Source organism: Macrotis lagotis, chromosome 2 (genome assembly GCF_037893015.1).
Source record: "Macrotis lagotis isolate mMagLag1 chromosome 2, bilby.v1.9.chrom.fasta, whole genome shotgun sequence".
NCBI lineage: Eukaryota > Metazoa > Chordata > Mammalia > Peramelemorphia > Peramelidae > Macrotis > Macrotis lagotis.
In genome coordinates this window covers 23,562,678-23,590,361 of record NC_133659.1, presented here as the reverse complement: position 1 = coordinate 23,590,361, position 27,684 = coordinate 23,562,678, and the positions used below count along the sequence as shown (strand labels likewise).

Sequence of the window (27,684 nt, the reverse complement as noted above, 5' to 3'; positions counted from 1 at the left end):
ATCAAACAAAAGAAAGAACCAAGAAATCCATTCTAACTATCTTCTACTCTAATCCATCCCTTCTCTCCCCAGTGCTCAAGTATGGCCTGTCTTCATGCCATCCTCACCCCACATGCAGCTTCCGAGGGCTAAGTATTCCCCACAGAAATAGGTATGAAAGGATGGTAAATGCACAAGGACACCCAAAACAAATCACCCTCCCCAGACACCAGGGAAGTGGCAACTCCAGAGACAGACTATGAGGGAGCACATGCTGCTGGGGCAGTGATAGAAGTAAAAAGCTGCTGGCAAAGACCTAACATCTCAATATGAATGAATGAGCTGGCAGTAACTGATTCTTCATCTAATAATAAAAGGGAATTAAGGGCTGGCTTTGTGCTCTTTTATAAAGATTCCATGGAAAGTGACTGGGGCAATCTAGTTTCAGACACTTAATAATTGCCTAGCTGTGTGACCATGGTCAAGTCACTTAATTCCATTGCCTTAAATTTTTTTTTAAAAAAAGTGACTGGGGCCCAACCCAACAAGTTGACTCTCAGGGACTCATGATCCCAACTTATGACTCTATTAGAGAGATGATCCTGCATCCCCTTTATGGTTTTATTTTTTTGTCACCAATTTCCACAGAATTTTAAGATTTACAAAGTTCAGTCCTCACAACAATCTTGTGAGATAGGTCATTTGATTATACTCATTTTAGAAAGAAGGAAGAGGCAGCTAGGTGGTGCAGTGGATAGAGCACCGGCCCTGAAGTCAGGAGTACCCGAGTTCAAATCCCACCTCAGACACTTAACAATTACCTAGCTGTGTAGCCTTCAGCAAGCCACTTAACACCATTTGCCTTCCAAAATCCTAGAAAGAAGGAAACTAGAAAACCAGAACTCCCAAATTAAAGGCTAACAAGCACTAAAGCTCAGATTTGAATTATATATATATATGAATAAAAAAATTAAACTTATATGAGAGTCCTGGACCAGTATAGAATTCAAAGATTTAAGAGATTACTCAATACAGCTCATAAAATTTGGATGTAAAAGATCCATCATTGCCAATTAGATGTCTAGTTTTTCTAATATTGTGCTTTTTTAATGCTCATATAAATCATCTTTTTTGACTTAAAATAATTACTTTCCAAAAATAGTTCCTTTTAAACTATGGGATTTGATGCTATTTTACATTCTAAGACAGAGTAGGAAATAGAGTGGCATATGATTGATTATAGCAGATTAATTATAACATCTACAATCACAATACTGAGAATTAATAATAAAAACTCAAGTCCTTATTCACAAGAAATACTTCCCCAAATCCCTGATTTTCTCAGCTGTCTTTATAGAATATATGTTCTTCTTTAACTAAATTTTCATAGCATTTAGGAAAACCAAAAATATACTATGGTTAAGGCACTTTCAGGAGTCAAAGAAAAATCCATGTACTAAGAAGAAAGTGACAATGTTCAAAAGCTTTCAAGTCCTGATTGGTGCTTTTAAAAACATAACATATTAAGATAACAAGTGTGATGACCACTCTTTTAGCAATCACAGTAACAATACTATTAAGTATTCCTATATCAACTAAAGTGATTAGGGCTGGACTATCAGTCTTTGAGTTTTCCAAAGGTAAATCATGATTCTCCTTCAATTTAAAAAATAAAAAATAAAACCTGAGAGATTTTAGATGCCTCCAAGACTGACCTCTTTTTATTCTGCCCACATGGCTTCTTCATCGTTAACATAATGGGAAAATGCATTTGTGAACCACACAACCTTTCTAATGCACCATTTCCAAAGACATGGTGATTGGTTAGAGGAGTCATTTCTGATATTGACTAATTCTTATTATAAGAGAAAGATAGTATTCGGGGGGGGGGGGGGGGGGGAGGCAGGTACTAATTCAACTAAGTATCTCTTTAATTTAAAAAAAAAAGACTTGATATGATCCATAAGGAATTAAAAATAATAGTTTGACATACATTAACTATGAATTTTTTAAAAAAGGAAGATAGCAGGACTTCATTATTGTTGCCAAATGACCCATTATTTACATTGCAAGCGTCTTAGGAGCAATAGAGGGCAAGCACCTGGGAGAGAAACCAGTTATCTTTGCTTCTTTTGATGAAGAAGGGAATGGAGGGCTTGAGATAATGGGTTGAAAGTAGGATATACCGATACTGATTTATTAAATGAAATCTATTGTGTTTTGACTAAGTGTGTTCTATTGGAACATTTAAACGTAAACATTTTCTTCTAAAGAAAGAAAAAGAGAATAGGAAAAAATGAGTTGGCAAGAGAGGGGAGCCCAAAGCATCTTGGCAGAAGCTAAAGAAAGAAAAGTCAGGATTTCTGAGCAAACAACAGGGGAGTGGCAGTTATTAACCTACTGTCAAGAGCAGTGAGCTGGAAGAGGAGATAGGGAGCTAAGAAGGGAAGGAACTCCTCTTACCCTCTGCTCAGTTTCTGTGAAGTCGGGCAAGGAGACAGAATCCCCAGGCAGCCCACCTTGCTGCCTGGCAGGAAAGGGCATAGCATAGAAAAACAGGAGTAAGGATCAATGGGGCTCAGCTTCCCACAGCCCTCCGGGGTAGCATCTTTCTGAGAGTGACAAAATTATAGGACATTTAATCCACTGGAAATTGGGCTGAGGGAAGGGTGAAAAAAGAAAGACACTCTGCCTTTGGAGTCTGCCAACCCCCCCCCCCCAAAACCGTGAGAAATCTTCTTTTAAAAACCAACAGATGTAAATAAGTAATTAGAGAAAGGGAGCAAGATAGAGCTGGTCAATAGAAGAGCTAATGATAGGCCAAAAGGAAGGAACAAAGAAGGTCCAAAAAGAGAGTACTGGAGTTTCAAAAGTCACTTCCTCAGAATTGCCTCCTGTTTGATCTTTTCTTAACCATGAAGAAAAGCTGAGTGTTACTGAGAATAAAGTCAGTCCTCTGTTCTCGCTGAGGATTGGAACTCTTTTAATAATTCTGGAGGAGATTCAAACCCAGAGTTTTAGAAAAGTAGCCAGATTATCTGAGACGCTAAAAACAACAACCACCACCCTCAAATATTTAGAAATAAATCTAACTAACAAAAGACCTATAAATAACTAATTTAACAAATTGTTCTTTTCTGTAAATAAGAGAATCAGCTCCTCCATTTACAAACTACTATTACCAATTATCATTGATCCAAATACATAGTCTTGTAAAAATTATGAAAATAGTAAAGCACAAAACTACATAAATGTTCCAATGCAACTTTGCAGAACACACAAGCACACTGAACACACAGTGGGAAAAATCCTTGAAAATGCCAGCAGCGCTTCCCAAGCTTTCCAAAGATAAGATGAAGATGGCATCAAGCATGTGCCACAGAGCCATTCACAGAACAGACTCAGCACGCCTCCCACTGGTGGTGATCCCTGATCTCTGCTGGGGATGGCGGGGGCCATCCATTCTGAGGGATGCCAACCAAAAATGACACCTCACCCAAGCCTTTGCCTAACAGTTTGTCTGTCTGTCTGTCTGTCTGACTTTCTCTCCTCTTCTCCAGATTCTTTTTTTCAGATTTTCACTAAGTATCAATACTATACAGTCAATATCTTTTTTCCCCCCATCTCTCCTCCCTCCTCTCAAGTCCTTCTTTCTCTATCCCTTCAAATAGCCACAAAAAGAGAGTTAAGCCTCCTTCTTCTCTCATGCGGTACTACTCACTGATCTGAGAGCCAGAGTTCCTTTGCAAAGTGTTGGTCTCTGGACTGCCCTAAGGTTCTCTCCCAGCCTTAGGGACTTCCCAGGCCACTATTTCTCAAAAGTATAATCTCCCCATTAGAATACCTGAGCCCCAAGGAGGGCTTTTTTTAAAATTAGTATTCTCAACTTACAAGCTCTTAATAAATTCTTCCTTCATTCCCTTTTTTGAATCAAGTAGTATGGTTTCTGTTCTTAAATTTAAAAGTATTTAAATGAAACATTTTCAGATCCTGGAAAGTACCATAAGACAACTTGGAAAACTATTTTCAGAGGCCTCGAGTTGAAACCTGCTCTGAGGCTCCAGACGAGGATGGAGGGAGAGAATTTGGAAACAAGAATAAAATGGAAATTTAAAACAAAACAAAACCAAAATTAAATGCTTTAGATTTCTCTTTAAGGAAAAACTAAACTGAAATTAAAAAAAAAAAACCTGTCACTTCCCTTTTTCTCTTCCCATGCATCAGTAGCTTTTCATGATGCCAAAACCAATCACACATGAAATAATAGTCTGAAATCTCAATCATAAATCAGTCATGAAATATAACCTCTGTGTTTGAACACCAGACATAACTATCTTAAAGTAAGGAAATATTAAAAGGGGATAGTTACCACTAGTGTACCTTCAAGTGGTTTAATCTGCAAAATCTTACCTTGAATCCATCCTTCTTGTTCTTTTCCAAACCTGACCACTCTCCAGGCTGAAAATGTAATTTAAAAGCAATATAAGTATCTTAATAAAAACAGTGGCAACCCTCCTCTCCTAAGCCCAGGCTCCAAGATAAGAAGAATGGCACACTGTGGCATTTCTGTTAATGAAGATTAGAGAATAACAGCGCTGCACAACAGTCAAGTGCATACCCGCTTAATATCTTCGATGCACTTAATGATGTAGCTTCTTTTGATAGCTTCCTTAACTGCATAGGCATCACTAAGAATGGTCAGGTGCTCCTCCAAAGCTTGTTGAATGAGGCTACTGGGCAAGGTTGGAAGATGAGCCAAATCCCAGAGGACCTCAAGGACCTACAGGGAAAGAGTGTGTATGAGTCCAACAAAGAAGGCAAACAAATAATCTGAAAAATTTATGTGAAACACTGCAAATCTAGAATTTAAAAAAAAATCTCTGGTTTCCTGCCTTTCCAGAGGTGGTCTCAAAACGAGCTTCACGACCAATGCGCCCAATCAGGCTCAATAACTTCTGTCTTACTCTGTCATTTTCTGTCTCCCAACTCTGTGGGGTAAATAGAAAAATACAGGATGGTCAAGGTATTGAATATTTGGGATAATACAGCAATGCACTCCAGGGAAAAAAAACCACCAATAAAAATGCTTCTTTGGGGAATTATCAATAAATATTACACCTTTTGGATGAGAACAAAGAGATGATTTAGCTGATCAGAGCTGAACTTCACAGCGGCTGCAGCAATAATAGTGTGGATGTTCTCAATTACAGTAGATGACTGTCCTGCCTGGAAAAAGGAAGGGAAAAAGATAAGATACTGGAGATTTCTTAATCTATTCCTTTCAAAGTAGTAAAGCACATATACAAAGATCAACTGATGCTACTTTTCATCTAAATAATTTTAAGATAAAGAGTATAGGATGAAAGGGAATATTATAAATTCATTTTTTAAATAAAAATATGAGTATGTCTATATGGTCCAAAAGATCTAAACGTTATATGAGACTGAGTACCACATTTTCAAAATTCTTAATAAATGACATTTATATGATGCTTGAAAATTCTGAAATTCTGATGGTACTTCATGTGTTCTTCATAACAACCTTGTGAGAATGGTTATCCCCATTTAACAGATGAAAAAAATGAAGGTTCAAATACCTGAAAGCAGGATTCAAACAAGATTTCCTGAAACCAAGTCTAGTACTTCATTCATGAGCTATGCTGTCCCTTCACTGAGGGGGAAGATTAGGAGGTCAACATTACATGAAATGCCTGGGGTTTCCCTCTTCCTGGGTGTTCTGGCAGCTCAGCTGGAAGCTCATCTTGCTAGAGAAGCCAAGTGTCCCAAGGAGAGCCAGAAGGTGGAATGTGTTAGATGGGTTAAACCATTGCAAGCCCTACTTGCCCTTAGAACCTGACAGAGGTGGTCCATGACCTTCCACCCAAGAGCTCTGGGAAAAGGAGCAACTATGGGAGAGTTGCAAAGGGGAGGGAGGTGGTGAATGCAGCTTACGAGAAAACAGGGCAACTGTCTTGATGAGAAAAACTTCCCTCCGAGTATCAAAGTGTTTAAGGATGGAAGTCAGATTAGAATTTAAGGGACTGTAGAAAGAATGGCTAGTGAGAAAATAGTTACAATTCCTATTTAAGAAGTCTAAAAATGTATGGAAGGACAGAAAATATCTGGAAGGGGAAGTAATTTAAGTGAAAGGCATCTCTGCATCTATGATGATAAAAGGAACAAGAATAGAGAGAAATGATGGCAGGAGAACTAAGAGGAGTTGAAGGTATAAGGATACATGCACCAGTGGAAAAAAATGAGGTTTAAAAGTAGTAGAGAGAAGGAAGGATGAGAGTTTGGGGTAACAAGTCCCAAAGAGATGCTCAGGTCATTATTACCCAACAATGAAGACACTGTACTTTACTAGGCTGTAGCCCTCACACTTAAATGTAGTAAAAGCTGAGGGGCCAAAGAGTGAAGGCAAAGGGAACAGAGATGTCAGAGAACTATCAAATCTAAAGGGCTATAGTCCTAGGAGCAGGGAGGGGGCACCAGAGTGAATAGAGCGCCATTCCTGGAGTCAGGAAGGCTCATCCTCCCAAGTTCAAATCTGGCCCCAGACACTTCCTAGCTGTGTAACCCTGAGTAAGTCACTCTTTTTCTATATGCCTCAGTTTCCTCATCTGTGAGATGACCTGGAGGAAAAAAATGGCAAACCACTCTATTGTTTTTGACACGAAAACCCCAATGGGGTCATGGAGAGTTGAACACCATTCAAATAACTCAACAACAATGGACCTCTACCATTGGAAGCCTCAATTCTGAAGAGCTTGGTTTTTCAAGCAATTCAAAATATTTGCAACCACTGAATTTGTTCTAGGATTGAGATGACCTGGGACCTTCTAGAGGAATTCAAATATGACAGGCCCTTTTGTGCTTTGGACAAAGTGCCTACTTAATAAAGATGTCACTAAGCTTTTGTAAGGTGGCCTGAATAAAATACAGAAAATAGGATTTGAACAACAAAGCTTTGATGAAAAAACAAGAATGCGTTCCTTAAGGACAGATACTGTCTTTGTACAGTAAAACTTCTTTACTTTTGGTTTGACTAATTTGGAAAATGCATGCATTCCAGAGACTAGAATGAAAGTATTTTGACATGATAAAACTTGTCTTAAATCACAGATACTGAAAGTCAGAGAATCATAGACAACACAGAACCATAACAATAAAATGTAAGGGAAGTCATCCAAAAGCAAAATGGACTTCCTTGGGAAGTGATGGATTTTCCCTATAGAGATGTTTTCAACCTCACCACTTCTCAAGGATGTCATGATGGGGATTTCCTTTAGGTATGGATTGAGTTTTCTGGCTAATGAAGTCCCTTCCAAATCTCATATTCTCTGATCATATACCCTTTGATTCAGGACTTCCAGTGCTAGGGTGGTATCCTTAAAAAAAAAATTCTAAAAATGGATAAAGTTGTACAAAAAAATTCAGATACCTTATTTGTAACAGAAAAAAGGAAATAAATTATACATTCAATAACTAAAGAATGGCTGAATTAAATTATGACATATTATTGGCAATGGAAAAACCCCCAACAACAAAACACTCCCAAAACTATGATGCCCACAAAAAATGTCTTTATGAAGTGATATTAATGCAAAAAATACAAACAGAAAGAACACTATTAACAAGAATGTGTATGAAGAGATAGAGAAAAGGTAAATTTTTTTTGGTTAGTGTTTAATAAGAATTCTTTATTATTCTTTATTTTATATTTTCATTTATTTCTGTTAGTGCCAATATTAAAGTTATTCTAAAAAATTTTGAAAAAATATTTGAGTATTTATATCATATTTATCTGAGAAATCCCTTTCCAGAAATAACAAATTCAAACTAGTCAAAACTGTCAGTTCTACCTCTATTATATCACTTTAGTCAAACAAAAAGTATATACGCACAACTCAATATCATTGTTTCAAATCTAGGCTCACCCACTTCCAGTCTATGGTGCCTTTGATCATGACCTTCCTTGTAACTTGAATATCCTTTATCTTTGCTTTTTCCAAGCCATTAAGCACTTATTAAAAACCCTTAATAGCTGGGTAATATGCTGAGCTCCACTTTCTGAACTACCACCATGAAACCTACTCGTTTTTTCAAGGCCTCGCTTGAATGCCACCCGTTGCTCTAAGTTTCCATTCCACTTAATCTTTTATAACAGACAAAACAAACTAATGCATCAATTTATAGAGGCATTCAAACAGAAAATCAGAGTGAAGAACAGAGAATTGAGTTCTCAGCTCCAAATTGTTTTTGGGGAGCAGGGAGAAGAGAAGGACCAGCAGTATGGGAAAGGGATGACAGGGAATTTGACTTGCACAAGTGATAAAGAGATCTGGGTCCTGGTTAAATTTCCATGTCCCTCAAAGGATGGCCCCTCGCTCTAGGAAACCAACAGTGAGAGGGGGCAGAATGGAGAGACAAGGTGTCAAGGATGCTGGAGTCATAACAAAGACTGGCTCTTGGGGGGGAAGGGTGCTGGAGGACCCACCATACTCTTTCTTAATTGTCTGATCACATACTCCTTATGTAACAAAGTCACGGCACTTTTGAAACCATTAGACAAAAGGATAAATTCAGGCCCTTCAGTCTCATTCCAGAAAAGGTCATATTACTTTCTGCTCCCTACTGCAATGTTCCACTTCTCAATCATGCTCAGTGGGCATTCCTTTCTCATCAGTCCCTTTTAGAATCCTTGCCTTATTTCAAAGTCATGGTATAACTCTGCCAAGGGTTAAGTATCCTCTCCCTCTTGAACATTTTAAACACGAAGTGACTACGTTTCATTGCTATCCAGTGTGTTCTATTGTTCTGACCACCGACACACTATTACATTCTCTGAGATCTGACAGTGGTAGATTCCTTTTAATTAAATTTTTAAAAAATTATTATTTCCTTTGAAGTCCTCCAGATTAATTTTATTTTTCTAACTCTAAGAAGTAAAATTTGGTATGGCACACAATTCGTAAATTAGTTAGTTCTGTCATTTTTATTATTACAATAGTATTATTATTGTTACTACCACAAAGAACATTTTCTCTAATTCTGCCACGAATTCTCTAAAAATATTTTGCAATTATATTCCTCTATGCCCCAAAGGTGTCTTGAAATGTCATCTGTGGAATTGTATTTAAATCTAGTCATAATTATTTATTATATTATATAATGTATATTATATAATTACGTTATTTAAAATGAAATTCCTTTTTCTATCTCTCCTTTCCAAGTTTTATTTCTAATATTCAGAAAAAAATTTTTTTTGTGAGTTGCCTTTATATACTATTACTTTAGGTTCCTCTTTCAAATTAATTTTTTTATTGACTCCCAAGGATATTTTAAGTAAATCATTGTCTTACCAAAAGAGAATGTGATACCTCTTTTATCTTTTTTTTTGCCAGTGATTACTCAATGTTTTTTTCTTGTTCCTTTGCTACAACATTTCTAAATTGCAGTCAATGAGAGTGGACAAAGAAGCTGCTTTTACTTCTGCTTCACTGGCCCAGATCTGGTCCTTCTCTGACAAATCGTATTCCCTAAGCAGTTTCAGACAGAGTTGGTAAATCATCTTAAGGAGACTTCTCCATCCAAATAAAACCAGGACTTTGACTTGGTTCTCCCTGGATTGGAAGGGGACAGCGTGGCCCAGTGGCTGAAGAGCTAGCCTTGAAGTCAACAAACCTGGCTTCAGCTCCTGCCTCTTTACCACACATACAGAATGGGCCAGGACAAATCTCTCAATCAATTCCTATTTGGTGCCACTCTGGTAACAAGGTGCATTAATTAGGAGGACGTCTCCTTGCCTGGGAGGGCCAGTCCTCACGGTCTCTTTACTTCCTTGGGAACTTGCCTGCGATTCCCCCTCCCCATCTTGTGTCTTCTCAGTACCTAGTTCTTCTCCAAAGTTGTATAGATATATTAGCTTTGCCTTAGTGACTAAGGGAGGGAAGAAGGAAGAAAAGAGCCAATGAACAGAAAGGTGCTTACTACACACAAAGAATGAAGTCCATGACTGCAGAGGGGTCAGCTGTGAAGAAAAGGTTGTGGGAGGCCCAGGAGCAATTCTCATGGAAGGAGAAGCCTTATCAATCAAACCACAGATTTATGAAAGTATCTAAGATAAAAGACTCCCATACAAAAAGGGTTGCTCTTGGTGCCAGATGAACTCTTAATGTGCCTCAGCCTCAGACAAATTCTCCTCTCTTCAAAGGACCAAGGTGACCAGTATCAAATGGAGTGGCCTGGACCCCTCCAAAAGCCAAGACTTGTATTAGATGCTAAGTCAAGTTACTGCTTGGGTGACCTATATGTGAACTATAAGGGGTGGGAGAGGTAAGGAAAGAAGACTTCAAGGGGTTAGAGAAGAAAAGGAGGGATTTAATTAAAACTTAATTTTGAATACATATACACATATATCTATAAATATAAGGGACCTGGAAAATTAATTTTGACTACTACTTATAGAGGTTTGTCACAATTTTTTCTAAGTATGATTTTAATGTAGATAGCATCAAACTCAAATCACACCTCCATTTATTCCCTGTAAAAATTTAACTTCAGGGCAGCTAGGTGGCACAGTGGATGGAGCAGCGGCCCTGGAGTCAGGAGGACCTGAGTCAAATCCGGCCTCAGACACTTAATTACCTAGCTGTGTGGCTTTGGGCCAGCCAACTAACCCCATTTGCTTTGCAAAAATGGTAAAAAAAAATCTCCTTTCCTATAATTTCTGTGCATCACAATATTTTTTCTGTAACAGGCCAGAAAGTGAAATGATGACAGCAAAGTAAAAGAATTTTAATACAGCTTAAACCTCTTTTTAGCCTAAGCTAAATTACATCAATTCTTTTTTTTTTTGCAAGGCCAATGGGGTTAAGTGGCTTGCCCAAGGCCACACAGCTAGGTAATTATTAAGTATCTGAGGCCACATTTGAACTCAGGTATTCCTGACTCCAGGGCTGGTGCTCTATCCAGTAGACCACCTAGCCACCCCCAAATTACATCAATTCTGAGGAGTCTAAGTCCCCAACTCTCAAGGATCTCTCTGAAGGATTTGCACATTTCAAGGTTGAACATACTTTGGTCTAGCACAGCAACTTCAAGGCCATTTGAGAACCCAGCTACGCTTGATAAACATCTTATATAGAACATGATGAACAATATGACATATCTCTGTGGGATAAAGTAAAATTATGCAGGAGGCTACTCATAGTGGATAGAGTAGTCTTGAAGAGTTTCATCCACTTCCTAAATCATGCCTTTCGCTTTACTCCACGTACACATCATAGAGTATTGATGCATGGGTAGAAAGGAATGGAATTCAATAATTACAAGATTAGACTAGGAGAGAATGAAAACAGCCCTTACCTGTATTCTCCAAATTTTTGTGAGCTCATCTAAAGATAATTTACTGCCCAGTAGTTCAATAATTCCTTTTATGCGGTCACAGTATTGTGCTTGATCAATATTACCTAATAGAAGAAACAGCATCGAAGACATGCTCAACACCAAGTCCCTGAATGCAATTTTCATTCAAACCAATATTTCATTTAAAGCCTAAGACATTCCAAGGAGCTGTTTCCATTTTATGAAAATGCTTACCTTCCAATGCGATTGACAGAACAGAGTTCTCAACTAGCCAATCTAATAATCGGTCTGTATCTATTGCATTCTTCACAGATTTGGATAAAGTGCTGTCTTCTATTAGTTTGGTTACCTAATGAGAGAGTATTATGGCTGAAATCTAAATGCTGTTATGAAGAGTTGAAAAATCCCTCCAAATAAACCAAGTCACAAAGCCAGCAAAATGGAACATGGACCAGTATTAGTAAAAACATCTCACAAAAAGCACTGACAGCCAGTTACTAAAAATGAAGTCAACTTTCAGAAAAAGGGCCACTTTAAACAAAGAATGAATTTCCTATAACTAAATAATCTGATAACAAGCAATGAGAAATTCATTTTTAGCATGTTACCTTTTCAAATTTTTCAATTAAAAAATTTTTTTCTTGCAAAATTCAGACACTGCTTTTAAAACATTTTAAAAATGTTGATCCTTTCCCCATTTGTTAAAACCCAATTTTAAAACAGTTTATGATGTTTTGGTCAGGATACTGAATTGTATGCTCTCTTATCTATTGTAATGAAATAGCTAAAATGTGAGGATGACATTGCTAATATTTTGGCTGTTAAAAACAAAACTGCTAAAATCTTAGAGAAAGTAGGCTTAACAAACAAGACAAAAAGGCTCCTGTGGTCTGTGTCAGTGGCTGAGAAAATGATCTGAAGGAAAATGTAAGAGGCAGAAGAGACGATAGAGGATACGGTTTACAACAGAACAGCAATACTGGCTTGTGGGCCGGTAAACTGGTGAGAGAACAACATATCCTTTTGACGTTTTCATTAGACCAATTTTCCAAACATTTTACTTTTTCTCAAAACACCCAATAACATTAACATTTGAGGAAGAAAAAAATATCCAGAGAACTTTTCCAACCACCTCATTTTACAGAGGAGGAAACTTAAGTCCCAGAAAGGTAAGCCTGAGAAATATTCTGATTCCAATGCAGTGAACTCTCTACCAACTGTATTTTTTTAAGGTAAAGAACTCTATTCCTTTGGTGGACAACCAAACAAGTCTATTTTATATTGACTTCAATCTGTACAGTTCCAATGGAAAAAGAAGCGGTTCCATGTCATTCTAGAGAACAGATGTGAGCCCCACCTTTCCCCAGGGGACCTACCACCCATCAGATGTCCAGGAGCATCTTGGTCACTAGTCCTGCAACCCCTCAAAGGCCCTCTCCAAGAAGAGGTAGGCAGTTCTATTATGTGTCACGTCTGGTTCAATTTTCTCTTCTTTTTTCCAACCCTAACTTGGTCATCACCAAAATTTTTTTTTCCATTTCATTTCCAAGAGAACTTGACTTAGAAACCAGGTCCTGACACTTTCCTGTGAAACCCTGAACAAGGCCCCATGTTTGATCTTCATTAAGTACTCTTTCCTTTCCTCCAGGGATACTTTCATTATTTAATGTGATCAAACCTGAAGTCTCTCTAAACAAGAGTAGATCACAGGATTTAGGTGAAGGGACTCATGCCCTCATTTTAGGGAAGAATTTGAACCCCAGAAAGATGATGTGACTAATCAAAGACCACAGAAGGATCCAGAAGGAGCCTGCAATTCAAACCCTTGAACTTCACCTGGAAGAATTCCTACCCTCTTACCCCCCCACCCCCCAGGACAGGCATTTCCATAGAACTAAAGTATTTTGAATAGGGAAGAATAAAGATGATTATCTACTTCAACTCCCTCATTTATGGATGAGATAATTGTCAAACAAACTATAGGAATGAAGGATTAAGATGAATTCAGAGAAATACTAGTAAGATAAGCAGGAGAAAAACAACAGGCCCATTTACTTCTCAGAGATTAATGATCACAGCCAAGAAGCTGAACTGTATGTGAGTGACTGAGGGCAGTCAAGGTGTTAGGAAGCAAGTAACCCCCCCCCCCCACTCCCTCCTCCTCTTCCTCTCTGGAGAGCCGGGGCTAGCACACAGGGTGAGAAGAGATAATGGTTTTCTAAGTCACATGTTTAAAAAAAGTGATGGAGGGAGGCCTTGGAAGGAGGAATACTATTTGGAAATGACTATAACAGACAAACAAAAGGTCATCAATAGAGGGCATTAAAAATAGATAAGTGAACTAAGAACCAGATGTTCACACACACAAACACTAAATATGTCTGCTTTCCATTACAAAACCATGCCTTAGGGCGGCTAGGTGGAGCACTGGATACAGCACTGACCCCTGGAGTCAGGAGCACTTGAGCTCAAATCCAGCCTCAGACAGTAATTACCTAGCTGTGTGGCCTTGGGCAAGCCACTTCACCCCATTGCCTTGAAAAATAAAACCCTAAAAAAAATAAAAAAATAACAACCCTACAAAACCATGCCTTGACCATATTCACAACTCTTAAGGAGGAACAATCAATAACCCCAGCAGGGCTCTCAGCAAATACTTAAAGACTTTCAACAGACTAATTCTGTTTGAGTTTATTCTGGAGACACTGCTTTAACACAGGAATTTCCCCAACTGAACAAAATGCCATTGCTCACCTCTTTGAGGGAATTCATTTTGGCACTGAAATGGGGAGACTTCAGCATGCGCAGCAGGATGTCCAGCCGCAGGTCATCCACCACCATCACCAGGTCAGGTTGGAAGCGCATACAGAGCAGCTTTATAGCTGACAAAAGCTCCGGGATGCTCACCAGTCTCTAGACAAGAACCATGAAAAAGCCATCACAAAGACTTGACAAAATTTCAGGAGCTGGAATTTCAACACACATCTATTAAACACTGACCATGAAGATGGGAAATGCCAAGATGAACTATATCCCAGTCTTCATCCTTCCTAGAGAGAACACCTGCCCCCCCCCATGCCCCAGTGAGGTACCACTGAAGGTTGGCAGAGAAGGGAGACAGCGACTGATGGAAAGGATTAGGAGCAGACACCATCTGAGTTGGGCTCGACTCCAGGAGAAGGGGGAATCTCCAAAGGTTTACGGAGGCAGCCCAGAAAGAAAGAGGCCATTCTATCCAAAAGAAAAACTTCCACCCAGACAAGATGATGGGAAAGTGCAGCTCATCTCTTGGAGGGCAGCAAATAATCCAGTTAGGCTACAATATAAAAAGGGTAAGAGGATCATGAGAAAATGGGGAAGGAAGAGAGTCACAAAGCATTTCTGAAGCTCCCATTACGTTCCAGGCTCACCCAAAGGACACCGACTCTTCTGGAGCTCAGAGTCTAAGGGGAAGAAAACAGTCAAACAAGATGAGGTCAAGTAGTGATGGCACAGAACCAAGGCTCTAAGATTACAGAGGACCAGAAAAACTGTGTGGAGCTGGGGGACTTCAGTCAGAGAAATGAAGAAGCTGAGATGGGGGGTGGGGAGTGGGGAAGAGCCACAGGCCTGGGGACATCAGTGCAAAGATCTGGAGTCAGGAGACAAAGAGTTGGACACGTGCAACGGCAAAGCATGAGGAGGGGAAGACAAGACTTTCAAAGCAAAGAGCTTCCCAAAGGAGGAGAAGATCAGGGTTGATCTCCAGCAGTAGGGGAGGCTGGAGCTAGTGTGAAGGGGTGGCCCTTCCCTCATGACAGAGGTCCTCAAGGTAAAAATGATAGGTTATAAGGTGAAGGATGATGGGAGAGGGAACACTGAAGCTGTCTGGCAAGGAGGCATGGTGCTGGTGGGAGTAGAAGGGGAGGGCAAAAAAAGAGTTATGGCCAACAGCAATAACTAGTTTATCAACTAATAGATGTTCTGATTCCACTTCACTGAATTTGGAACCACAAGTATCTGGTCCTGGTGGAAGATGATTTAAGAGCTAGATGCATTTTGGTGTCTTTAAAACTGGTAATGAAAACAAGGTTTAACAATGCATCAAGACTCCCACAGCTCTAGATGCTATTCTAAAAGGAAAAATCCTTTTAAAACAGAAAGAAGAGGCACAGATAGAATTTTCTGAGAAATGTATCTTCAATTTCATGATCAGAGGAAACACAGAGAAGACATTTCAAAAATAATCATCTGTTGGTTGTGAAACTAATGGTAAGTTTAAATTCCCCTCTGACAACAATCAGCCCATACAAGGACCTTGATGTCTTGGGGGAGACGCCTGGGGTTCCCATTTACCTTGTCCTTTAGGTCCTTCTCTTCCACGCTCTGCACGTACTTGATCATTTTGTGGATGACCGGATCGAGCATTGGCTGTGAAAAGAGAAGAGCACACTGTGACAGACACCTGCCAATATCAAGAATGAAGATGTAATGAGGAGACTAACCTAACCTGCCAGTTGCCTTTGACAGAAGAGGAGATGCTGTGTACTGCTCAGGTGGATAACTTTGGAAAGTCATTTAAATTCTGGGTTCAATTTCCTTATAGGAAAAATAGGGAAGCTTGAGAATTTAAAGGCAAGATTAAATTCTTGATTTCAAGACAGATTTTAAATACCGGAATGTATTTCTAGTGGCAAAACCAGCAAGCAGTATATTAAGAGATCCAGAGACATTTGGATCTAAATCTGTCAAGCAAGTAAAGTGATTAGTTGCTAAAATGAGAAGAAAAAATATTTGGCAGATAAGTTACCAACACATTAGCATTGGCATAAAAGAACATAGCAACAAGTAATTCATTAAGACTATTATTTTTCTTGCTGGATCACTTTTCAGAGGAAGAAACAGCACAGCATGGTACTTGAATGCTGGAAAAGTTTTCTAGAGACCCAGGATTGAGGCTCCAATGTTTACCAATATATAGATATATAATAAACCTCTATTCTAGAAAAGAGACCAATCTAAGTAAGGCCTGGATTTTATTGTGTATTATAGACATCTGCTTCCATGATTTCAGGTACCCTGGAAGGCAGGGTGCCTGTTTCCTCATCTACAAATGGGGACAATTATAACTGCATTAACTATTTACAGAATTATATCAAATGAAATAAAGTGTACAAAGTATTCTGTAAGCATACAAAAACTACATAAAATGGGATTTTATTATGACTGGATGGCTCTATTTCTAAAAGCTAGAGTCACACAATCTCCTCTTGGGTTGGAACCAGACTGGTCCAGAAATCCAGAGCTTTCTGAAGGCGAGTCCTAACTCCAGCATTCTGGCAGGCCATGGTGGATTTTGCTACTCAAGGGGAACAAGGCCAGGTCTGACTGCTCTGTCCAGCTCTTCTTGGAACCCAACAGCTCAAATGAACAAATCAAAATGTACTGAAAACCAACTGGCTATTAGAAAAGTTTATCAGGCTAAAATGAGAAGTTTGTCAGGTGGGAGATACTTCAGTGCTTTTTCTAAAGAATAGATGAGCCTACCATGAGCTAATAACAGTAGGTATTAGCATTCTGAAAATCACCAGCTCATTTCATATTCTTTTTGGTATCACTTTGAAGGACAGGCTTCACCTATTTCTTTATGAGGAAAAGAGTACAAATTATGGGGCAATTAAAATACTGTGCACAGTCAATGTTTATTTACCCAACTGCAAAGGGGACAAGGGTAAAAAAAATTCTCCAAATTAACCACAATCAAACGATCCAGGTTTCAAATAAAGAAATAAGATTTAGGGCTAGAGTGTTCGATTATTTACATTTCTTTAAATGTGGTATAATCTCTCAACTTGTATGGGTGCCGATATGTTGGCTTTACCTGCACAACTGAGGAATTGAGGTACTCTGCGCAAACTCCCAGGGGCTGGACTAATGCAGACACGGCCTGGAAAAAAAGACAGCAGACATCTGAAGCAGAGTCCCCACCCCCACCCCCGTCTTGCTGAATTTCCCTGTTTCTGTCAAGAACCTCGCTGCCCTTCCACTACTCAAGGTTGAGAACCATGGCATTCTCAGAGATTTCCAATTTTGCCATTTTCTGTCCTGCGCCTTGCTCATTTTTTACAGAACTATCATCACCTCCATCCTGAACTACAACAGAGGACTACAGTAGCTTCCACCCCTCAAGACTCACCAATGTATCCTTAAAACAAACTTACCAAAATGCTCTTCTGACCAGGTCACTGCTGGACAAACTTGCTTTTAGGATAAACTACAGACTCCTCAGCTTGAATTTTAAAGTGCTTTTTGTTCTCGCATCCTTCTTACTCTTGAACAAATCCAACCCAGCTTCTTACATAGACCATCCTGTCTCCCTCATCAGGGATCTAGATTCAAATCCCATCTTGGACAATCACTTTCTGTGTGGTTCCTGGGCCTCACTTTCCTCCTCAGGAAAAAGAAGGGGGATAAAGTAGCTGGTCTTGGAAGTTGGTTAGAACCTATTAATCCTGCAATCTAAATGGGGGTCTTATTGGATGACACCTCATTTTCAAAAATCAATTTTTCATAGATTGATAGTTATAGAATATTTATAGATCAAAATTAATCAAAATTTATAGAATTAATCAAAATGATTAAGTGTTATATTTTCTTCTCTCACGCTGATCAAAAACAATTTAAAATAAACAAACTTAAACTACATTGTCAAATACTATCTTGTCACTAAAATGCCTTTTTTTTAATCACAAAACTAACCGTACTTCAAAATATTACAGTATCAAGATACAAGGGATTCATTCATCTATGGCAAGTCATTAGTAGCTATTATTTAAACTAAAAAACTAGGAGGAAATGGAGTCAGAAGGCAGAGTAAAGAAGGAACTCACTTAAATTTTTCCAAATTCAGCTCCAAACTATAAAATAACATCTCAAAATAAATTCTGGAGTGACAGAACCAACAAAAGGATATGTTGAAATGATTTTCAAGTCCAAGACAACTTAAAAGGTGGGCAAGAAGTTTCACTGGGGTAAAACTGGGGCACAGTCCAGTAAAGGCAGTACCCAAGCAAGCCAGCAGAGACTTCCACAAGCCCTGTGCCAACCCAGAGGGGCCCATTTGCTCAGAGGTGAGACCTTTCAGAGCCACACAAGAAGTTTGGGGCAGTGTCCCTCCAACACAGGAGCAGAGTCCAATTTTAATATAAAAGCCACAAAATAGAAAAATGATAAAAAAAAATCAGAAAAGAGAACCTGACTATATAGATAGTTACTATGGTAATAAGAAAGAGCAGAAACAAATACAGAAGAGGATAACAATGCCAAAATGCCTACATGCAAAGCCTCAAGCAAAAATGTGAATTAGTCTCAGGTTCCAAAAAAGCTCCTGGAAGAGCTCAAAAAGGATTCAGCAGCTCAAATAAGAGAAGTAGGAGAAAAACTGAGAAAAGAAACAAGAGAGAAGCAAGAGAATCATGAAAAAAAGTCAATAGCTTAATTAAGGAAGCACAATAAAATGGAAAAACACATACAGAAATGCCCTGAAGAGAATAACTTAAAAAGTCAAATTGGCCAATTGGAAATGAAGGTACAAAAAGTTCCTGAAGAAAATAATTCCTTAAAAATTAGGCAACTATGACTCCATGGAACATCAAGATACAATAAAACAAAATCAAAAGAATGAAAAAAATAGAAAATCTGAAAAACTTCATTGGAAAATAGAACAGAAGGCTTAGAATATGATATTCTAGAAGGTAAAGAAGCTAGGCTCATAACCAAGAGTCACCTGCCCAGAAAACAGAGTATACAGGACTTTCAAGCATTCCTGATAAAAAGATAAGAAATGAACAGAAAATCTGACATTCAAATACAAAACTTAAAAGAATAAAGAAGAAAATGGGAAAGAGAAATCATAAGGAATTCAATAAAGTTAATATTCCTACATGGGAAGATAATACTTGTAACTCTTAAGAACTTTATTATTATTAGGGCAGTTAGAAGAAGTGAATATTGATAGAGGGCATGGGTCTAAGTTAATTAAGACAGGAGAAAAAGAACTGCACTGGAACAGGAAGTAAGGAAGAGTCCGAATCTCTCAAAGGGGCATGAGAGAGCTGGTAGAGCAGAGAAGACCAGGGGAGGGAATGCTTGAATCTTACTCTCACTGGAATTGGCTCAAGGAGGGAATAACATTCACACTCAGCTGGGCATATAGGAGTAAAGCAGGTTAAGAAAAGGGAGAGGGATAAAAGAGAAGGTGGTTTAAGGAAGGTAGTGGTCAGAAGTAAATCAATGGGGAGGGAGAGGGGAAGAGAGAAAGAGAAATAAATGGGTGAAAATAGGATAGATAATGCAGTAAGCATAACTCTGAATGTGAACAAGATGAAATCATCCATAAAATGTAAGAAGATAGGAGAAAGTATTAAAAAACCAGAATCCTACAAATATTGTTTACAAGAAACTCATCTGAAGCAGATACACATAGAGTAAATGTAAGGGCTTAGAGAAGAATCTATTATACTTCAACTGAAGTAAAAAAAAAAGTAAGTAGCAATCCTGACTTCAGATAAAGCAAAATAAAAAGTAAATATAATTAAAAGACATAAGGAAGGAAATTACAACTTGTTAAAAGGCATAGACAATGTATATGAATTTTGGGATTTATTTTTTTTAAGGTTTCTTTTTTTTTTGCAAGGCAGTGGGGTTAAGTGGCTTGCCCAAGGCCACACAGCTAGGTACTTATTAAGTGATTGAAGCCAGATTTGAACTCAGGTACTCCTGACTCCAGGGCCGGTGCTCTTATCCACTACGGCCACCTTGAATATGAATTTTAAAGGATAAATTAAAGGAATTACAGGAGGAAACAAGACAGTAAAACTATACTAGTGAGGACTTGGATAACTTGAACCACACGCAAAAAAAAAATAAACAAGAAAGAAATCTACCTACACAAAAACTGAGCATGTATTGGCATAAAAACCATACAATCATATGCAGAAAAACAATAAATACAGCCTTTTTGGATCATAATGCAACAAAAATTAGCTATAAGTAGGCACTATTATAACCTTCGGGCAACTTGTCTGTAAGGTAGGAAGAACTACATGAGCAGGCAAAGCAAACCCTATCCCCAACCCTCTTTTAGACTTTCTTTTCAGCAGAGTTATGATGAGCTGGTGAAAAGTTTATTGACTATCCCACTCATCCAGGGCATAGAGCTGACAGTAATTTGGATAAAGAAAAAAAATTGTTTAGATTCAAATGGGAAGGAAATCTAAAAACAAAGAACAAAGGGAAAACCCCTCCTCTTAAGTGGCACCTCAAGTCAAGGGCCTTTCTACTCTTATTAGGACTGTTTGCAGCTGGGTGGTGGCTCCCATCTTATACCCCCTCCCCAATCCTTCAGGACCTTCTGACATGCTCCATGTGCTAGGCATACTAGTATATGTACTTCGATGTGTGTACAGTTTCTCAACAGATAGCTATGCAATTCTTACAGGAAGAGATTTCTACAACCATCTCTGTAAAATTGGCATCTTGCCCCTAATAGAAGATATCTGGTAAGGAAGAGCCAGGATTTCTTTCCTAAGGCTGCCTATGTGGCTGTTAAGAAAAGTCCTAATTATTCATATATGTGATTGCTGATCTCTATTCTATGTGCATACATGTGTGTGTTCATGACAATGTGATAATCTAAGACACTAGAGTCCCAGGCTTGTGTCTCAGATCTGTCTGGGACTCTTTTTTGTTTTTTTACAAGGCAATGGGGTTAACCGATTTGCCCAAAGTCAGATAGCTAAGTATCAAGTGTCTGAGGTTGGATTTGAACTCAGATCCTTCTGACTCCAGGACCAGTGCTCGTATCCACTGCCCCACCCAGCTGTCCCTGTCAGGAACTCCTCATGAGATTTTCAACCAAGCACTTGGTTTCTGTAACCTTCAGTAGTTATTTTATAAAGCAGCATCTCATGTCAAACCCACTTCTCCAGAAACTGTTTCTTCACAGACACAAGCTCTTGCCTGACTTAGAATGAGTGTATATATTGGCTTAACTTACCCCAAGTTCCACATCTTCTGAATGAAGCTTAGACTGAATTGCTGCAAAACCACCCAATTCACCAAACTAACAACAAAACAAGAGCAATTATTAATTTACTGCATTGGGAATTTAAGTACTTTAAGTAAATAGTTCTTTAGCAATCTTGCTTGAGAGTTTTGAACATGTTTCTAATTCTAGAATACCTTCATACTAATTCAATGACGCACTGGAGTATATATAAATTAAGGTCTCATGTCCTAGAGCTGACAGTAACTTGAAATAAACTGTTTCCAATCCAAATGGAAAGGAAATGGAAATCACTAACAAAAAGAGGATTATAAAGAACAGACATGGAAAAGTACTTCAGCTTATACTGTTTCACATAACAAAATACAATTTTCTAATTTTTAGAATAAGGACCACTGCACTTTAAAAATAAAAATAATCAATCTTGCCCTGCAAAAATCACAGTAAAAATTACTTACCCTATTAACCAAATCCACAAGCCAGCCATGAGGTTCCTGAAAGAAAAGAAAATACAAAATTAGATAAAAATAAAACAAACCCAAATTGTCAAAAATCCTTTCCCTGAATGTATGTTGGTTTAACTGTGATGACGTCTTATATGGTAGGTGACATAGGAATATCAATTGCCTCATTTGTAAAATGACAGGGGATGGACCAAAAACCTCTAAAAAGTCCATTAGAAGTCTGAATATTCTGTGGTTTCTGCTGGCACACATGTAGAGCTCACAAGAAATAGGAGACGATAATTGTGAGTTTGGGATTTTGGGATCTGATCTCTCTAGCTATGTGATTTAGAATTTGAAGTCAGTTTTTTCCCATAGAAAATCACTTTTCATATAAACATACCTGTGAAAAGCTCATTCAGATCTATCACTTGTCTTTTATTGAACTAAATGGTCATTGTCACCCCCCCCAATTCCATTCAACTCACTCTACGATTTTCAAAATTACTTATAATAAGAATCCTCTTGGTTAATAAGAAAATATTCAATTAAAGGCAGGAGTATAAAAAGGACATATAAAAAAATTTAGATAAAAAAACCTCAAGAATTCTTTGATCCTACTTTAACTTACTATTCTTTCAAGAGCAAAATGAATCTAACAAGCAGTCTGTTAAGTGGCTACCATGTTTAAATTCTGGAAATCCTTTTAGCTTTAAGAAGCTAGCTGAGAAAGATTAAGAAAAAGGATAAGAAACCAGAACCCAACAATGTGTTTGTTTAAAAGAGACATATCTGAAAAATACACAAACAGTTAAAACAAGCGGCTAGAGAGGAATCTATTACATTTTCAGAAGAAGTTTAAATTAAAAAACAAAAAATAAAGCAAGAATAACAATTATGATCTCAGATAAAGTAAAAGCAAAACCAGACCAAATTAAAAGAAACAAACAGGGAAACTGTATTTTGATAAAATAATGTACTATAATAAACAATGAATATTTAACATATATAGCATCCAAAATCTGAAAAGTAAAGTTAAATGAGTTACAAGACAAAACAGAGACAAAATTATACTGGTAGAGGATCTTAAGTTAACCTTTTAGGATCAAGATAAACCTACCCATAAAAGAAACATGAAAAAAAAATTAAGGTCCTGAACAGAATTTTAGAAAAGTGAGATATGTTCATCCTCTGAAAAATTCTGAATGTAAACTGAAAGAAATATGTATACCTATTTCTCGACTGTGGAGGCAAGACATCTAGAGAAGTGCTAAGGAACAGACCAGAGGGAGAGGCCTTAGACTTCAAACTAAAACCCAGACTCTGCCTTCCAGTCAGCTGATTCTTCCCATTCACTGAATGGCTTGTATGGGGGTGAAGGGGAACGATGACTGGACACGGTGCTGTGAGACCTTTCTTCTTCAATGGAGGGGATTCTTATCCCACATTCTCAGGAGCTAGAAACAGTGGCTGTCTTCCGGTAGGTCCCCCTTCCCAGATTGTGGAGTGTAGTTTGCTAAGGAAAAATGACTTTTTATGAAGCCAAATTACTCTACTCAAAACAAATGTCAGCATTAAAACAAAAACCATACAGATGCAAGCATTTATGCACAGTACAGTGTCTATTTTTTTGTATATCTTAGCTTTTATTAGACTGCTCAACTTGTGAATCTGCTATTCCACATTTTGCACACTTGAATAAAAAACAAACTCTGGATCTGAAATATGTGTAGATGACATTTCTATGCAGCTTGATGGGATGCAAACCACCCATTATATTTTAACTTCTCTGACCCTAAAAGTCCTGGGGTTGGTAATGACAACTATGGAAGGGACCTGCTGTTGTTGGGAAAGAAGACACTATATCCCCTTGCAGAACTTCTACAGGACTTCTGCAACAGCATTCTATCCAATTCATCACTGCTCCATGATCAGAATAAATAATTTTGTGTTTATAACAAAATAAGATTACTGCTTGTCTAAGCGAAGGATTCAGTGACCCAAAAAACTCAATTATCATTTGACCAAATACTATACTAAGTATTTTTGCAACCCCAATACATTCTATTACAGACTTCAAGGAAATTTCAAAACCTTTTCATTAACTATTTATTAAAGTTTGTAAATTCAGTCTAAGAAAGTTTTATATATAGTTGTCCCTTCCATATCACAGGGGTTAGGGGCATGGCGCCCTCCAATCTGTAAAATATGCATAAAATTTTTTGTACCTGTCTTCATGACAGAGAAGTCTAAATTTTTTCTTTTATGGGGTGTTTACATACCTTATTATAAAATCTGGGTTGAAATTATATAATACTATATAGCTATGCAATTCTGAGTTTCTAAACTTTTTATGTCATCTGCTGCTTCTACTAAACTCCTCTAAAATTCCTGTTTGACTTCTTATGCCAGGAAATAACTACTATAAGCTTTCAAATGTTTGCCTGTACATGTGTGGGTTTGTGTGTGTTATAGTCAAGCATAAGTCAGAATCCAGTGTAGACAGTAATAGTGTAAAAAAATCAAAGAGACCTGGGTTTAAACCTCCTCACAGTGGGAGGGTGAGCAGAGTACTTAAATTAACGAAGGTCACTAATTGAAACACTTCAATTCTATCACAAACAAATCACATCCTCTTGCTGGGAATGACAATTCAGTCCATAATTCAAAAAGTCATCAAGTAAATTATTATTAAGTAAAGTTTTAAAAATTAAAATAAAGATTAACTCAAGTTTAAAAGAGGCAGCAGTGAGTAGGATTCTGCCTTCTGGAAGCAGAATTAGTGACCATGAAAACTCTTCTAGTTCTACGAGCAGTTTCACATCTGGCAATCAGGTTGTCACACGAAAGTTTAGTCTTTGCAAAGTTCTTCATAAAATGTCATTTAAGAACGAGAGGAAGCATTTAATTTCTTCTATTTTTACTAAGTATTTACAACATAGACATTTCCACTCCTCCACTGCAATTGTCTATAATGAGATGCAAGATCTCAGCCTACCTTTTGGAAAGCAGACACAGGTGAGATGGCAAACATATTTCCTTCTCCAAAAATCTCAGCCCAATTTCTTTGAGATACTTTCATTCGGTTTTTAAAATGGTATTCATTATCAGGATTGAAAGCCTAGATGTAAAGAAAACAAAAGAAAAAGTACTCATATCTCTGGAAGCATATGCTAGATTGAGAGAAGAGGATAAAAATAGTTTCCTGGAAGGCATGTGTTAATGTAATTATTGCAAAAAAAGATAGGAAATTTATTTCCTGACTATTACAAAAATACCAGGAACATAAACTTATGTAAATATATTTTATTAATCTTTTCTATCTTTCCTGTGTAGGAAGACCAGAAGCCAAGAGGATACAAAATCTGGTTTCTAATATTGTGAAAAACAAACCATGAGGAAGCCAAGACTCTTATGGGAAATAAGGGTTGCAAGTGGGAGGGAAAGACAAAAGCCCCCCCCCCACTGCTGCCCCATTTGGCCCCACATGTCAAGATCACTGTCTATGTCTGTGTAGATAACACGCCCCCAACCCAAGCTAAGCTCTATTCTCAGACCCAGTGTAATGATGAGAGTTGAGTGATGAGACTTGCCCCAGGTCCCCCAGTGGCCAAGGGCTCGAGGCTCTCCACATTTTGGTCTCCCTGACTCCACACTCACTACTAATCTGTGCTCTTGGGGGGCTGTCACCAAGTCCAAGTCTGGTTCCTACAACACCAGAGGTCTGCTGCTCTCTGCCCTCAAGGATCCAGAACCTGCTGCAACAGGGCTGGAATGGGAAGGAAGGTGCAGGGGGAGGTGAGAGGGGGAGGTAGACAGCTTCTATGATACACAAATCCCTGAGTTCAGGAACCCAAAGGCCAAGTTTTTAAGCATTGCTGGGAGTCTGTCCTGCTCAGATGGATCCTAACCTTACTGTGACTAGATCCCTTTAGACACTCTGACCCAGCGGCCCCACCAGCAATTTGTTCCTTCACTGGCCCTTGCCTGCACTTACTTTTTCAAAGTGACCACTAGTCAACAGTTTACATAATTACAGTTTGATGAGATTACCTGAGATCCAGGAGGGCCAGGTTCCTTTCTTTCCAACTATCTTTTTCACTTTACCCTTTATTCCTGGTAGAATTTGAGGTGGCAGTGGCAGCCTCCCTTGCTTTTCTCCAAATGAGTTCTAAGACAGTGTGGTCACATTCCCTCTAGGGACCCCTCATCACTAGAGCAGGACCCCAGGTTGCCCTATGGGGCTTTGTAGCTGGGGTCTGCCTTGGCAACACTCATGGGCCATGCCACGTAGCTCCTCTCACTCTTTCCTGTTCCTTTGGAATCCTACATAAAAACTCCTCTATGTCTGCTCAGAATTCAAACTGTCCTTAGTAGGGAAGCTATAAACAGATACCCAACTTTCCAGTCACCCATGGACCCTCTCCAAAGCCGGTTTACCTACCATGGTGAGCACGCCCAGGAGCCCAATGGGGATGGGGTCTTGCTTGGCACGCTCTGCAGCCAGATCAACCAACAGCATCAGCATATTGTAGATCCCCTCATGGATCTCGGTACCCCACTTGTGAACGGCGCTGGAGGTCAGTAACTGTAGGGAAAGAAGCGCCATCAGAGCTCAGCTGGCAGAGCCAGGCCAGGCCTTACATGCAAGGGCCACCAATCCAGTGTGAGGAACATGGGAGAGACCGTGTGCGTGCGTGCATGCATGCGTGTCAGATGTACTCCATGGAGACTGGTCTCAACTAGGAACACTTTCTCCTGCAATCATAGCTATAAGTGCACAGCACTAAAAGGTTTGCAAAGCAATTTACAATCCTAAAAAAAAAAAAAAAAAAAAAAAAAAGGAAAAACCCAGTAGAAGCCAAGGAAAATTTAAACACAAAAAGCCCCTGGGGCATAGGAGCCCCAGGAGAAAGGAAAGAGGTTTCTTCAGATCAGAGAAGGGAAACCCCTTCTCCTTCTCCAAGGACTTTTAACTTGCAGCTCTAAGTGAGGTAATAAACTATTTAGCTATTTGTGGGGTTTTTTTTTTTAATTTAAATAAGAGGATGTCACTTAGGAAATAATACTGAAGTCTTAACAAAGTGTTTTATAGGATTTCAGAAAGAAAACCAAAAGTGTTTTTTCAGAGGTAAGCTCAGTTACAAATTTTCCAGATCTAAACTCCTTGGCTAAAAACATTAGGACAAAGGTTTGCCACGGATGACAACAGGATTTTTTTCACGTGTTTCTTGTTAATCCTTGGAAATAATGAATTTGAGAATTTGAAAACATTTTAAAACCAATTCTATGCCACCAGACAGCCATGTGATTCTCCAGTTGGGGAGTGGCCTACGTGGGGGGCCTGCTTGTGGAAGTGCCAATGATTCATCTGCTCATGCTCTCCAAGTGAGGAGGAGACCGGGACCCTGCTGTGAGGGGGGAGCATGCAGCTAGGTGAAGACACAGACCCACAACACACATGCAGAACAACTTGGAAGGGGAAGGAGGGAGGCGTGGAGACCTGGTCTGCCCGGAGCACCAGGAATAATGGACTCTGGAACTAGCTGAGAGATGACTGTGGTGGAAAGGGTCGCCAGGGCAGCAATGCTTCTTTCAGAAGACACTGCTGTCTCTTTGGCCTTAAAGCAGCAAAGACAGCATCAACCTTACCTGGGACAGCAAACATGCATTTCCTAATTTTCTCTTGCCCAAAGGAGACATGCACATGAAGGGAGACAGCAGGATATATTAGAAGAAGCACTGGGGCTGAAGAAGGGGGAAGGATGGGCTCAGGAGTCATATGACCTAGGTTCAAATCCCACTGGATACTTACTACCTGTGCTGACCTTGGACAAGTCATTTAAC

At 38.8% G+C, this 27,684-nt stretch overlaps 1 protein-coding gene across 1 annotated transcript in view; it reads right to left on the bottom strand.

Annotated features, from left to right (window-relative positions):
* Positions 1 to 27,684, bottom strand: part of USP24 (ubiquitin specific peptidase 24) — a 140,952-nt gene that overhangs the window by 71,378 nt on the left and 41,890 nt on the right. Inside the window, exons 4-16 of the mRNA XM_074221344.1 lie at positions 26,282 to 26,425; positions 24,836 to 24,958; positions 21,853 to 21,888; positions 21,386 to 21,451; positions 17,210 to 17,275; positions 15,685 to 15,759; positions 14,104 to 14,262; positions 11,584 to 11,698; positions 11,350 to 11,453; positions 5,098 to 5,205; positions 4,872 to 4,967; positions 4,598 to 4,759; positions 4,390 to 4,437 (exon numbers count right to left, since the gene is read on the bottom strand). Of these exons, the coding sequence (XP_074077445.1) occupies positions 4,390 to 4,437; positions 4,598 to 4,759; positions 4,872 to 4,967; positions 5,098 to 5,205; positions 11,350 to 11,453; positions 11,584 to 11,698; positions 14,104 to 14,262; positions 15,685 to 15,759; positions 17,210 to 17,275; positions 21,386 to 21,451; positions 21,853 to 21,888; positions 24,836 to 24,958; positions 26,282 to 26,425 (1,302 nt within the window). The remainder of the gene's footprint in view (positions 1 to 4,389; positions 4,438 to 4,597; positions 4,760 to 4,871; positions 4,968 to 5,097; positions 5,206 to 11,349; positions 11,454 to 11,583; positions 11,699 to 14,103; positions 14,263 to 15,684; positions 15,760 to 17,209; positions 17,276 to 21,385; positions 21,452 to 21,852; positions 21,889 to 24,835; positions 24,959 to 26,281; positions 26,426 to 27,684) is intronic.